This window comes from Vidua chalybeata, chromosome 3, assembly GCF_026979565.1.
Source record: "Vidua chalybeata isolate OUT-0048 chromosome 3, bVidCha1 merged haplotype, whole genome shotgun sequence".
Lineage (NCBI taxonomy): Eukaryota > Metazoa > Chordata > Aves > Passeriformes > Viduidae > Vidua > Vidua chalybeata.
In genome coordinates this window covers 20,223,824-20,237,784 of record NC_071532.1, presented here as the reverse complement: position 1 = coordinate 20,237,784, position 13,961 = coordinate 20,223,824, and the positions used below count along the sequence as shown (strand labels likewise).

At 45.6% G+C, this 13,961-nt stretch overlaps 1 protein-coding gene across 1 annotated transcript; it reads left to right on the top strand.

Annotated features, from left to right (window-relative positions):
• Positions 1-4,984: 4,984 nt before the first annotated feature.
• On the top strand, positions 4,985-10,968 carry LOC128786493 (uncharacterized protein K02A2.6-like). Its single transcript, XM_053939780.1, has 3 exons — positions 4,985-5,534; positions 7,813-7,890; positions 10,792-10,968. The coding sequence occupies exons 1-2, from the start codon at positions 5,029-5,031 to the stop codon at positions 7,832-7,834; spliced, it is 528 nt and encodes a 175-aa protein (XP_053795755.1). The 5' UTR covers positions 4,985-5,028; the 3' UTR covers positions 7,835-7,890; positions 10,792-10,968.
• The last annotated feature ends 2,993 nt before the right edge of the window (positions 10,969-13,961 follow it).

The following is a 13,961-nucleotide window of genomic DNA, read 5'->3' as shown; positions in this document are numbered from 1 at the left end:
CATACTAACAATTGCTGGGCTGAATACCTATAATGAAAGGCACGGAGAAAAAGGCATTCAGTTCTTTTTTGGGACCTGTGGCTTAACTGATCATTGCTGGTATTTCTAGGTCATTATTAGTAACTATAAAAGTACAGGGAGAAAATGCAAAGGGCTGCATGTGAGATTTCCCCACAGAGGGGGCTACCTGGAAAAACACAGGACACATCCTACTACACAGGACAGCTCCACCTCACAGTGCTCCCCTTAGCGAGCCGCATGTCTGCAAGGAAAAGCAAAGCACATGCTTTTGGGAAAACTTGTTTTCCCCATAGTTTTCCTCCTGAGCATCTCAGCTTCTTGTCCCTCACACCACCAGCCTCTCAAGTTAAGAGGAAAAGTAAAAGGGAAGCATACTCATCTCCCTAGGTTGAAGGGAGTCAATCAAAAGGGACACTGGAGAATCCAATGGGATGAGACAATAAAGGCACAAGCAAAGGAAGTAGGGGTATATTACAAGATGTGTTTCCTATAGGGGGCTCCTTTGGAGGTGTTTTCCCCTAATTTGTCCAAAACCAGGACAAATAATTTTGGAGGCCCGTACGGGGAGGCCCAGACAAAGTGGAAAAAACTTTATTCTAATAATATTTTTGGCTTTAACCGTTCTGTGGGAATATTGGTATGTCTCTTTTTAAAGTTATGATATCATTTGGAGTGAAAGCCTGCCTCTATTTGTGGTCATTAGGGTTCTTCGAAGTTTTGATCGCTTTATGGTCCCTGGAGTTATTTTCTTATCCAGAAGTAGCTCCGGTATTGTCCCTAATACGTAGCTTTTGTAGCAGAGGGGCACTAACGAGAATATTTATCGGGCTGGGCTTGGCTGTAATACTTTGCAAGGGGCTTATAAAAATGTTGTTATCGGCTCCAGGAATGTATAACTCGTGGTTGTGGCTGTGTACTAAATTTGTTATGGGGGAGGAGGTTTTTCAGCCTTTGCTTTCCTTTTCCTCCTCCGAATTGTTTACATCTCTATTAGGAAATGTCCTGTCCTCCCTGACTGCCAAGGATACCATCTTTCTGTTATTTAATTTAATAACCTTTCTCTATACTGTCCGCAGTTTATATAAGATGAAGGCTGAGATTTCTAGAGGGGCTGGTGAGACCTCTGATTTAGGAGTACAACCAAGGGTGAAAAATCCTGAGTGGTGCGGGAAATGGGAGGATATGGGCAAAATTTTAAAGGAGTTTTCTGATCCTGTAGTTTGGGACTTTCCATCCGAACACATCCAGAACCCAGCTGAGGTGGCGAAGTATCTGAAAGGGAAATGCCAGGATAACCCCAAGGAGAAAAGGATCATTGCAGTGAGCTGGGCCCTGGCTTATGCTTATCGTACTCTGCTCGATACTGTAGGGCAGCAGACAGAGGAAGGGGGGCAGGGAGATAAACCAGCAGCAATCCCAGTCACTCAGGCTGCAGCCAACAGCCCAGGTTCGAACCCAGTAGTTAAACCAGACTGTAAGCCTCAACCAATGGCCGTGGCTACTAGCACACGAAGTGGAAAGTGCACAGAGAAGACCGATCGACCCGTGGATGACAATGATGAGTACGATGCAGGAGAAGGACCCTCAACACCTCCTGACATAAAATCAGGAGTCAAAGCAAGTGGCATCAGATCAGAGGCTAATATTGATTCCTTCTCCCTGAAGGACCTCCGAGGCCTAAGGAAGGATTATCGGCGACAGCCCGACGAATCTATAATTAGTTGGCTGGTCCGCCTTTGGGATGCGGCAGGGGAGGCTACCATTCTGGATGGCACTGAAGCAAGGCATTTGGGGTCCCTGTCACATGATCCTGTCATCGACCAAGGCATGATGAGGGGCGCTAGCCCTCAAAGCCTCTGGGAACGGGTCCTGGACAGCGTAGCACAAAGATATCTGTGTGCCGATGACCTCTATGTCCAGCAGACACGATGGAAGACCATAGAACAGGGGATCCAGCGCCTGAGGGAGATGGCAGTGGTGGAGATCATTTTTTCAGAAGACGTAACAATTAGGAATCCGGACCTTGTACCATGCACACCTGTAATGTGGAGAAAACTGGTGCGACTTGGGCCACCTGAATACGCTTCTGCTCTAGCAATAATGAAGCGGGAGGAGGTATATGAGACTGTGCTTGATATGGCAAAGAAGCTTCGGGCATATGCGGATGCTGTACATGGCCCGACCCATGCCAGAATTGCAGCTGTGGAGACACGACTGCAGGAATTAGAAGGAAAAATAGAGGAAAGCCGCAAGAAACTCAGGGAAGAGATTAAGGAGGACCTCCTCCAAATCTCAGCTGTGCAAATTAGAGGTCCTGGCACCCAACGCAGACGTTCCTTTGTTGGGGAGAGAAGGTACACCCCACGAGCTGAGTTGTGGTTCTTCTTGCGTGAGTCTGGAGAAAACATGAGGAAATGGGATAGGAAGCCTACTGCTGTTCTGGCACAACGGGTGCGTGAATTGAAGGAAGGTAAGAAAAGGAAAGCAGCCCCAGTTGCCCGTAGCCGAACAGCCAGGTATGATGATGACACGTCTGATCCCCTTGAGGGAACCTCCAAGACATATGCCCAAGGAAAGAAGGATAATCAGGCATAGAGGGGCCCTGCCTCTAGCCAGGTAGAGGCATGGGAAAATCGTGTTTTCTGGACGGTGTGGATCCGATGGCCTGGCGCATCAGAGCCACAAGAATATAACGCTTTAGTGGATACTGGTGCACAGTGTACGTTAATACCATCGGGATATGTGGGGGCAGAGCCTGTTTTCATTGCCGGTGTGACAGGGGGATCACAACAACTGACCCTGGTGGAAGCTGAGGTGAGCCTGACTGGGAAGGAATGGAAGAAACATCCCATTGTGACTGGCCCAGGGGCTCCATGTATTCTGGGCATAGACTTCCTCCGGAGCGGCTATTACAAAGACCAGAAGGGATTCAGGTGGGCCTTTGGAATTGCCACTGTAGAAGCAGAGAGCATTAAGCAATTAAACACCTTGCCTGGACTGACAGAAAACCCATCTGCAGTAGGGCTCCTAAGGGTGGAAGAGCAACACGTGCCAATTGCGACCTCGACAGTGCATCGCCGGCAGTATAGAACGAATCGAGATGCCGTGATCCCCATCCACAAACTGATTCGTGAGCTGGAGAGCCAAGGGGTGGTTAGCAAAACCCACTCACCCTTCAACAGCCCCATCTGGCCTGTGCGTAAATCTGAAGGAGAATGGAGATTGACTGTGGACTACCGAGCATTGAATGAAGTGACTCCACCACTGAGCGCTGCTGTGCCAGACATGCTGGAACTCCAGTACGAGCTGGAGTCCAAGGCAGCACAGTGGTATGCCACTATTGACATTGCTCATGCGTTTTTCTCCATTCCTCTGGCAGCAGAATGCAGGCCTCAGTTTGCCTTTACGTGGAAGGGAGTGCAATACACCTGGAATCGACTGCCCCAGGGGTGGAAGCACAGTCCTACCATCTGCCATGGACTGATCCAGGTTGCACTAGAAAAGGGTGAGGCTCCAGAACATTTACAGTATATCGATGATATTATTGTGTGGGGGAAAACAGCAGCAGAAGTGTTTGAGAAAGGAGAGAAAATAATCCAGATTCTCCTGAAAGCCGGTTTTGCCATCAAGAGGAGCAAAGTCAAGGGACCTGCTCGAGAGATCCAGTTCCTGGGAGTGAAGTGGCAAGATGGACGGTGTCAGATTCCTACGGATGTCATCAACAAGATCACAGCTATGTCCCCACCAACCAACAAGAAGGAGACGCAAGCTTTCTTAGGCGCCATAGGTTTTTGGAGAATGCACATTCCTGAGTACAGTCAGATCGTGAGCCCTCTTTACCTGGTCACCCGCAAGAAGAACAATTTCCATTGGGGCCCTGAGCAGCAACAAGCTTTTGCCCAGATTAAGCAGGAAATTGCTCATGCAGTAGCCCTTGGCCCAGTCAGGACGGGACCAGAGGTCAAGAATGTGCTCTACTCTGCAGCTGGGAACCATGGTCTGTCCTGGAGCCTTTGGCAGAAAGTGCCTGATGAGACTCGAGGCCAACCACTAGGATTTTGGAGTCGGAGCTACAGAGGGTCTGAAGCCAACTACACCCCAACAGAGAAGGAAATTTTGGCTGCCTACGAAGGAGTCCAAGCTGCCTCAGAGGTAATTGGTACAGAAGCACAACTCCTGGCACCCCGACTACCGGTGCTGGGGTGGATGTTCAGAGGAAAGGTTCCTACTACCCACCATGCCACCAGTGCTACATGGAGCAAGTGGATTGCCCTCATCACGCAGCGCGCCCGTATTGGTAAACTGAATCGCCCTGGGATTTTGGAAGTGATTACAAATTGGCCTGAAGGTGAAAACTTTGGTGTCACAGACGAAGAACAAGAACCAGTGACACGGGCTGAAGAGGCTCCACCCTACAACCAATTGCCAGCAGAGGAAACACGCTATGCTCTTTTCACTGACGGTTCCTGTCGCGTCGTAGGAATGAATCGGAAGTGGAAAGCAGCTGTATGGAGCCCCACACGACAGGTCGCAGAGGCCACTGAAGGAGAAGGTGGATCAAGTCAACTTGCTGAACTCAAAGCTGTTCAACTGGCCCTAGACATTGCAGAAAGGGAGAAGTGGCCGAAGCTCTACCTCTATACTGATTCATGGATGGTAGCCAATGCTCTGTGGGGATGGCTGGAGAGATGGAAAGGGGCTAACTGGCAGCGTCGAGGAAAACCAATCTGGGCTGCTGAAGAATGGAAAGACATTGCTACCCGGGTAGAGAAACTGCCTGTGAAGGTTCGCCATGTAGATGCTCATGTCCCCAAGAGTAGAGCTAATGAAGAACAGCAAAACAATCAGCAGGTAGATCAGGCTGCAAAGATAGGGGTGTCAAAGATAGATTTAGATTGGCAACACAAGGGGGAGTTGTTCCTAGCGCGATGGGCCCATGATGCCTCAGGCCATCATGGTAGAGATGCCACCTATAAGTGGGCACGAGACCGAGGGGTGGATTTAACCATGGACAGTATTTCTCAGGTTATCCATGACTGTGAGACGTGTGCTGCCATCAAACAGGCCAAGCGGGTGAAGCCCCTGTGGTATGGGGGACGGTGGTCCAAGTACAAGTATGGGGAGGCCTGGCAGATTGACTACATCACACTGCCTCAAACCCGCCAAGGCAAGCGCTATGTGCTCACAATGGTGGAAGCCACCACCGGATGGTTAGAAACCTACCCTGTGTCTCATGCTACTGCCCGTAACACCATCTTGGGCCTTGAAAAGCAGGTCCTTTGGAGGCATGGTAACCCTGAGAGGATTGAGTCAGACAATGGGACTCATTTTAAGAACAGCCTTATCAACTCCTGGGCTAGGGAACATGGCATTGAGTGGGTGTACCATATCCCCTACCATGCACCAGCTGCAGGCAAGGTAGAGAGGTACAATGCACTGTTAAAAACCACCTTGAAAGCATTGGCTGGGGGATCTTTCAAAAACTGGGAGCAGCATTTGGCACAGGCCACCTGGTTAGTTAACACCCGAGGTTCCACCAATTGAGCAGGTCCTGCCCAGTCTGAGTCCCTGAATATAGTAGACGGAGATAAAGTCCCAGTGGCACATATCAGAGGTTTGTTAGGGAGGACAGTGTGGATCAATTCTGCCTCGAGTACAGACAAACCCATTCGTGGGATTGTCTTTGCTCAGGGACCAGGTTGTACATGGTGGATAATGCAGAAAGATGGAAGAACACGATGTGTACCTCAGGGAGACCTGATTGTGGGGTGAGACTCATATGCAAACATCTCAATTTGCTAGATGTTACTGCCATTGTTTGTACATTAAACCACACAGACATGGGACAGAAGGAAATGTGTAAATGTCGAAAGTCAGAGCAAGTGAGAATGGAAGAGAATGTGTAAGTGTGGAAGGTTTGAGCAGGTGGGAAGGAAGTTCAGTAACATGTTCACGATATGGGATAAGGGGTGGAATGTCGTGGGGACAGGACATTTTCATGCTCATTATCCCAATCGTGGTTTTTGTTCCCTGTCCTCAGTTTGTTTTGTCTTCCTTCCCCCCCCGCCCCGGCTGGCTGCTGGCTTGCCGCTTAGCTTGCTTGCTGCTTTTGCTTGCTGCTGGCTGCATGCTTTGCTGGCTCTGCTTTCCTCTCTTTTTTCTCTGCTTTTCGCTGGCTTGCTTTTTTGCCATTTTTTTTTTTTTTTCCTTTTTCCCGGTTTCCGTTGTTCCCTTCCCCCCCCCCCCCCCCCCCCAAGATATCGGACCTACTCCGGGCAGGAGCTCCCCGTACCCGTAGAAGTACGTAGAAGAAGCTCCGTACCCTCTGCGGCGAAGAGAGATACAGCTCAACCCTCTTGGACTGGTGAAAACATCTGTGGTCATCTTGGGCTATTTCTCTTGTGCTGGGGAGTGTTTTTTGTTGTGCCTTAATAAACAAGTTTTTTCCACTTCCCCTCTGAAGGAAATCCTCCCGAACCCGGTGGTGGGGGGGAGGTTGCGGAGGGTCTGGTTTCCTATAGGGGGCTCCTTTGGAGGTGTTTTCCCCTAATTTGTCCAAAACCAGGACACACAGAAACCTTGTATTTTTGTATGGCTGCCTGCATTTAGCACCTACATTTCCATATATAATATTCAACTGGGAAACTAGCCAGGGATTTTGGATCTTTTTTGACACGTCAATTTATGTAGCATGAGTATACATGGGATTTGTAGGTGCTTGGGAGGAAGGCACTCATAAGGAGTGAACTATGCGGGCAATCAAACATATAAATAGAAAAATTTCTTTGAATGGAAGGTCTTCATTCAAATATCTTCCTTGACCCCCTCATTTGGAGCTAATCTTCTCTGGCAAGACTGGAAAATGCTTAGAAAGTTCTTTTTTTTCCTTTTCTAAACATACTTTGCCTTCTCTGTCTTTACTGCTTTGAGCTTTGCCTGCTGTGGTTCACTTCTACTGCATTATTGCCCTGACTTGACTGCATTTTAAAGCTCTGCAGGTCATTTTTTCTCACAATCTTCCCAACAATTCCTCATTTGATATGCAGGCACATTCCCTCACAAAGAACTGAAAACATCTTCTAAATGCTGGATTCTATCACAGCACACAGATTATTAAAATACAAATATGTCTTTAGTTTAAGTGGAAAGTAAGGTGACAGAGAAGCAAAACTGTGTGTTGGTGCCTGGGGAAACTTCCTCACACCTGTGCTGCTGCAGCACACAGTAGGAAAAGGAGGTGGTGAAAGGAAGTCTTACAGCAACTGAAACAGTGCCAGGAGTCAGTTCTGATGGCTGAAGTGGTGAAAGCTGTGGTGTGGGGCTGGCTGCACTTTGTGGGGCTGGCTGTACTGGGCAAATGAATAAGCTGAGCTTCCCCTGCAACCTCTGGTTCTTGCTGTGCTGCAGATTCCCAAAGAGAGCTTTAGTTTTGAAACAAATCAATCTTCTCTGCTCCTAAGCCTTTGAAAATTGCATGAAGAAACTCTTTTCTGCCCATTCACCCATGATAGCAAATTGGAAGGCAGGTGTTTAATGAGTGTTAATAAATAACCCTTTATTTCCATGGTAACATTAGGCAAAGACATTGTAACAAAGACAAATGCTCCTTCTGAAACAGAAGAGTTCAGAAAAGATGCATTTCACCTAACTATAAGAACATATCCAAGACATGCCACTTGGGAATTTTCTTGCTTTAAATTCCCTCAAGCATCAAAGAAAAATAGAAGGATCTCCAGAGAAGATTCAACACAACCAAGGTGTAAATCATGCCCCCTCTCTCTTTCTCTCCAGTGTCTGCAGACTGAGGGAGTGATCCCATAGGACTATCCTCCTTACCCAGGTACTGCACATTAACTGGGATGGACCCAGGTGAGTGGGTTCTGTCTCCACCCATTCTTCACCCATGCTTTTTTGAGTGATGGTCGACCCACACCATATCATGCTCTCGCCTTCAAAGAAAGATCATAATACCTGGCAGTTTTTTGTCCCCATGGGCATGGTCAGTGTTAGGGAAATCAAACTCTTGTGCTCTGCCCAGAGTAGGTATTTGATGTAGAGTGCATGGCTCCTAAAGATACCCATCAGAAGAGCTAAGCCCACACAATGCAGGAGGTACCAATGTAAATACCAAAAAACTGAAAAAAGAAGTAGTTCCCTTCAGTCATTTTTTTATCCTGTCACTGTTTCTGGGATGAGAGAATTGTATGCTGTTCTTCAAGATTAACTGGGTCCTAGGGACTTGTTATGACCCTATATGAGTTCACAGATGTACTTCACATATTTGTCTTGGAGACACTTCTCAAAATGTCATTGCATTTATTTTATTTTTGCAATCAAACTTTGAGAGGACATAAAACTGCTAGAAGTGATGGCTCTGGCTTCCCAGAGGTACTATGTTGTCATATCCAATGCCCCTCTGAGACTTTAGGTGACTTAAATGTGTCACAGGACCCTGCCACTCTCTTCAGAGGCTTGTCTCTTTGTTGTGGGATGGAAGTGAAGGCAGAAACTAAAAGCGTTTATGAAGAAGGATATGTGACAGACTCTAACTGTCTCTATTTCTAATCCTCTAACTGTATGCCAACTCCTTTTCAAAACCTAAATTTCGTATTCCAGCCAGCTTCCTGTCCTTCAAACCCCAGAGCTTGGGCTTCCCTGAGGTTTGTGGTTCATGGGACTGCAAAAACAGCAGTCTGCACTCACCTGTGGTCTCAGTAGCTCCAGTCAGATATTACACCATGAATATGTAAAGGATCTGATAAGAAGTTAGAAAGATACCTGGGTCAGCTATATCTCTCACTAATCGGGATGGAAAGAAATTGAAATAACTCAGTTTGCTACAAGGAAGCTTTCTCACTTGTGAGCTCAAAATCCTACCTTCATTTCTTTTTTTTTTTTTTTTTTTTCTCTTGTCCCTTCCCTTCCCTTTAGTTTCCCTTGACTATATGACTCTACAGCAGAGTACTTCAAATACTTCTTAGAAATAATGTATTCAGATTACAATTTTCCTGGAAAGAAAAAATGAAAATATATGGCTGTCAAATCATGTATTTTATCTGTCATCTAAACTGTACAATTTTGTAATATCCTTTTATATTTTATAACATTATCATGCATTTTAGATACTGTGCCACATATTTCAGACACCTGCTGTCTGTAATGTAATATGCCAGATCAACTCATGCTGTAACAACGTCTCAGTTATTTTTACCATCTTGAAAGATGATGAAACTTACACCCCATGGCTGTTTCTTGACTTGCCATGTGTTACTTGATGGAAACCATGGGAATCAAATGGATTTTTTTCATAACCATGGGGTTAGAAAGAGAAAGGGAGTGACTTGAGTCAGAAAAGAATATATTAAATAGTGTTGTATTCCCTTTCTCAGTTGCCACATATCCCAAAACAAGCCTCTTGCAGGTACTGTACATCCTGTGCACCACAGAGCAATCAGGCTTTCTTGGGCTTGAACAGCAGAGTTTGCTGCAAGCTTAAGTTGTCACATAAGCCCTCTCTCATTCCAAGGGGAAACAGGTGTGTGGTGTAGGGAGAGATGTTCATGTGAGGCAGATCTAGGGCTTGGGCTGAATGCTGGACTCAGTGCATGTGAAAATTGTGCCAGTCAGATTTGTACAGTGCTGTACATGTGGATTGCCCTGAAGCCAAGGCCACATCAGGCTGCTGGGAGTGGAAGCCACTAATTGTACAGGGCACATAGCAAAATCGATTGGCAGTATCTTAAATCTACTCTTCACAAGAGAAAGTGATCTGGCAGAGTAGGAGGCAAACATGGAGAGTTGTGGAAGGACCTCTAATTGTCTTGTCTCCTTGTTAGAATCATAGACTCATAGAATGGTTTGGGTTGGAAGAGATCTTAAAGATCATCTCGTTCCAATTCCTTGCCTTGGGCAGCGATGCCTCTGACTGTACTAGTCTTCTCAAAGCTCCATTCAGCCTGGCCTTGAGCATTTCAGAGATGAAGCATCCACATCTTCTCTGGGTAATCTGTTTCAATGCCTCTCTACCCTCATAGTAAAGAATTTCTCCCTGATATACAATACTTCAGTTTGAAGATAACTTACCATCTCCTGAGCGTTCATCTCTCTTGCTCATCAAGGGCAGAGCTCTGGTGCTGGATGCACAGAAGGATGCACCTGTGCCCTACAGGGAGGAATGGGACTAAAAGTTCCCTATGTCTGTAGTTCTGTTTCTTGCCAGACAAATGACAAGGCCAGCCTGGCCTTTTTGCATATTCATCAAAGCCTCCTACAAACTTGAAATATTAATACCTTTTAAGATAAATTGCCACAGGAAGATGAAGGCAGCTTGAGACACAATAAACAGGAATTTGGCCCTCTCTCTGGACAAATCTGAAATGCTTCTAAAGTCTTAAAACTCAGTGGAAATTTTCTTGGTTTTGAAGCAAATTTCCTCCTTGATTCGTTCAGTTGGAAATGTCAAGAAGAAAATGCAAGCTCAGGTATTTTTGAGACATGAAAGTTCAATAAGTACCCAGAATTCATTGAAAGAACAAGTTAACATACTCAGCCAGTCTCCCATCCCAAAAGGCATGAATCAGCACTAGTGCTTTGACTTTTGCTGGAGTCAAATTATATCACTGAGATGGTTGTCCATCTCTGGTTTAAACCTAGGTGCAATAGGTATAGATGATTCTATTTTACTATTTAAAAACACTGTGTAACACATTGCTGGGTAGACTTCAGCTATGGACGTAACAGAAGTTGTCACTTCCACTTTGTTCTTTATAGAGAAAAACTGGTAGTGGATGGGAACATGTGATTCCAGGTGCCCACAGCAAAACAGCCCTGAAGACAAGATGCCAGGATGCTGACAGAACAAGCATGGCTCAAGGGATAATGGAATGAGCAGCTTCTGCCCATCTGTTTCCACGCCTCAGACAACTCCTGGCCCTACTCCGAGACTCTTTGTAGTGGAATAAACAGCTTTTCTCCTAGGAAAGACTGAACAAACCACCTGGCTGCTTTGTGTGAGTGGATTTCAGATATTAGGAGTCTTCAACAACCTTTCAGTTTGTCTGGACTATTAAAAAATTCTGTCTCTCTTCCTCACTCCATTGATGAACTGATGCACCACACCTGATTATAGACCCCATTGTTTCCTGTCCAGAAAGGAGAAAAAAAATTTTCTTTCCATGTGACATTTTGCAGACAGCTGCATTATTCTTTGCAAGTTGCAAGTTCACACTTAGACTATTATTCACCCAACTGAAAAATGAGAATTCAAATTGGAAGAGTTTAGTCGATTTCTAAATGTGTGCCCTGGAGGGGGTTCTCCATTTAGTGAAATCTGCCAGAAAGTAAACAAGCAACTCAGAGACTCCTATATAGTTTCTGTGGGCAGGTGAGCTTTAGACAACATAAAAATTAAACCAACATCTAGTGTGATGGTGCTTTTTTATTATATCCAAAGTAACTTTTTGAACCAAGTCCAGACCTTTATTTTCAAAGAAAATACAGCTTAATTTAAAATTTAAATAAATGAAGATAAGTGCATCTGGGAAATAGGTACCAATGTGCATCTCCTCTTCTAATAGAGATTGTTTCATGCCATTTAGGCTGACTAAATAAAAGAACATGCAGATATCTCCATCAATGTCCACATTGTGGTTATATAGCACACAGAGAAAAATTAAAGAAAGAAAAGAAAAAAAGAGCTTGAACAGGCAAATTCCTGAAATCAAAATCAAGCTTTCTGCACACGAGTAAGACACTGATGTCGCTGGGAAAGGGTTAGAACAGCAAAACATCTTGGTCTTTGTGTTGGTTCTTTTTCCCAGGCACTCTTCTTGCACCATCAGAAGCCAAATTTTACTGGCTATCTTGATGAAGACAGACATTTTCTGATCAGAAGGAAGTTGAGAGACTTTATTAGCTGATGTTTGCAACACTGCAAAAGGGGCATGTCATTACAGTGCTGTCATTGCAGGCCCAGTAGCACTTTAAAGAACGTATAATGAGGTAGCCAGAGCGCTCTTCTTCCCACGGGCTCTGAGGCTGTGATGCCAAATGGAGATGGAAACAGTGGGGAAAAGGGCTCTCACACACTGCTCAGTAAGAAATGAGTTTGATACATTAAATGCCTTGTATGCAACCCTTGTGTGGCTGCTGCACAGGGAATCTGTACACTCTAGCCAGCTTTGCCTGGCTGCTGAGAGGATGTACTGGCAAGGTGTTGGTAGCCAGGGGGGTACAGGAGCAACTTTGTGAGAAGCTTCTAGAAGCTTCCCCCATAACCAAGAGAGCCAATGCCAGTTGGCTCCAAGATAGACCCACTGCTGGCCAAGGATGAGTGCTCCAATGATGGTGGTAGCACCTTTGGGATAATGCATTTTAAATGGGGAAAGCCCTTCTTGCATAGTGTGCAACTGCAGCTGGAGACAGGAGTCAGCATACCTGAGAGATAACAAGGCAGTGAGGAAGGCACACATTCCCTGTCCCCCTGAGCCATTGAGGGGGAGGAGGTAGAGAAAATTGTACGTACAGTTAAGCCTGGGAAGAAGAGAGAGACGGGTGAAAGACTTTTTAAGATTTCGTTTTTATTTCTAGTTATCCTACTCTGATTTGATTGGTAATAAATTAAACTAATTTTCTCAAGTCAAGTAGGTTTTGCCCATGACAGTAATTGGTGAGTGATATTTCCCTGAGTTTATCTCAACCCACAAGAATTTTATAGTATAGTCTCTCTCCTGTTCAGCTGAGGAGAAGAGTGACAGAGCAGCTTTGGTGGGTACCTGGCATCCAGCAAGGGTCACCCACCCTACCACAGGAAAACCACAGCTGATGGAGAAGGCCAAGGTGTGGGAAATAACACCCGTGGGAATAGCTATGGTAGAGGGCAGGGAGATGAGCTTATGATTGTTTGCAGACTCCTTGGTCTTGTTTTTCTTATGAGGGATCTCTTCCAGTATAGCTCTTTCTTGGGTACACTCTGGTCAGATGGCTTTGTTGTTATTTTTTTACAAGAGCCTTTTGACACTTATCAAATGAACTATCACAGAAAATTATCAGAGTTTTATGTTCCAACACAAGCTGAGGCAAGATATTAATTTGATGGTTGGACTCTATTGATTAAAATTCCTAGTGTAAGTGCTGTGCATTGGGGCAGGGTGCAGTGCACAGATGCTGAACCTCTGTTAATGTGTGAAACTGTGCTCAGCCTTGACTGTGAAGTGACAGTTGACGCCCTTGTCCTCAAGTAAGGGTGCTGACCTTGCAGGCAAACAGCCCGAGTTCTGTGTCTGGCTGCATTTAACATTGTGAATCTGAATGTTTGCCCTGCCAGACTAGGATCTGTGACAGTTTTTCATCTGTTTAGAATTCCAGGCTCTAAATAGGCAAAGGAAAACCTTGCTGTTTCTCAAATGATGGTGAAAGCCCAGGTCTTGGACTAATTTCTGCTCTGAGGTTTTCAGCACTTTCAAGACTCTTCTCTCCTATGTCAGCATAATTTGGTCATTTACACTTCTTGTGTGGACTGAGGAGAATGGCACCTCTCAGAAGCTGTGCAGCACATGTGACTAACATTATGCTGAAGTGAGATGAAAGCAGCTGTCTGAGGCTTGGCTGTAAGATGGAAAGAGGTGGTTGTCTGGGGTGGAGAGAGCAGGCTTTGGGCAGATGAGGTGCATGATTGCCCACCCCCCTGGGGCAGTTACCAGTTTCTTCGGTTCTGTCTTCTGCTCAGCTCTGACACTAACTTCTGGCTCATCCTAAGACCCCCTATCTCTGGTCCACAACTGAAACTTATTCTTAACATTGATCCTTTATTGATCCTTTATTGCTCCAACTTGCCTTTGGTCCCTAGTTCAAGCCCTACTCCAATAGGTAGGTCATTGAATATGATTCAACTTCTGCGTTAAAAACAACAGTCCTCTGAGGCTTGTTTTCCTCTCCCTTTG

Coding starts and splice junctions, on each gene's coding strand:
- LOC128786493 (XM_053939780.1), top strand. CDS start 5,029: ATGGACAGTATTTCTCAGGTTATCCATGACTGTGAGACGTGTGCTGCC. Junction 5,535..7,812: donor CATTTGGCACAGGCCACCTG/GTTAGTTAACAC, acceptor CTTTCTCTCCAG/TGTCTGCAGACTGAGGGAGT.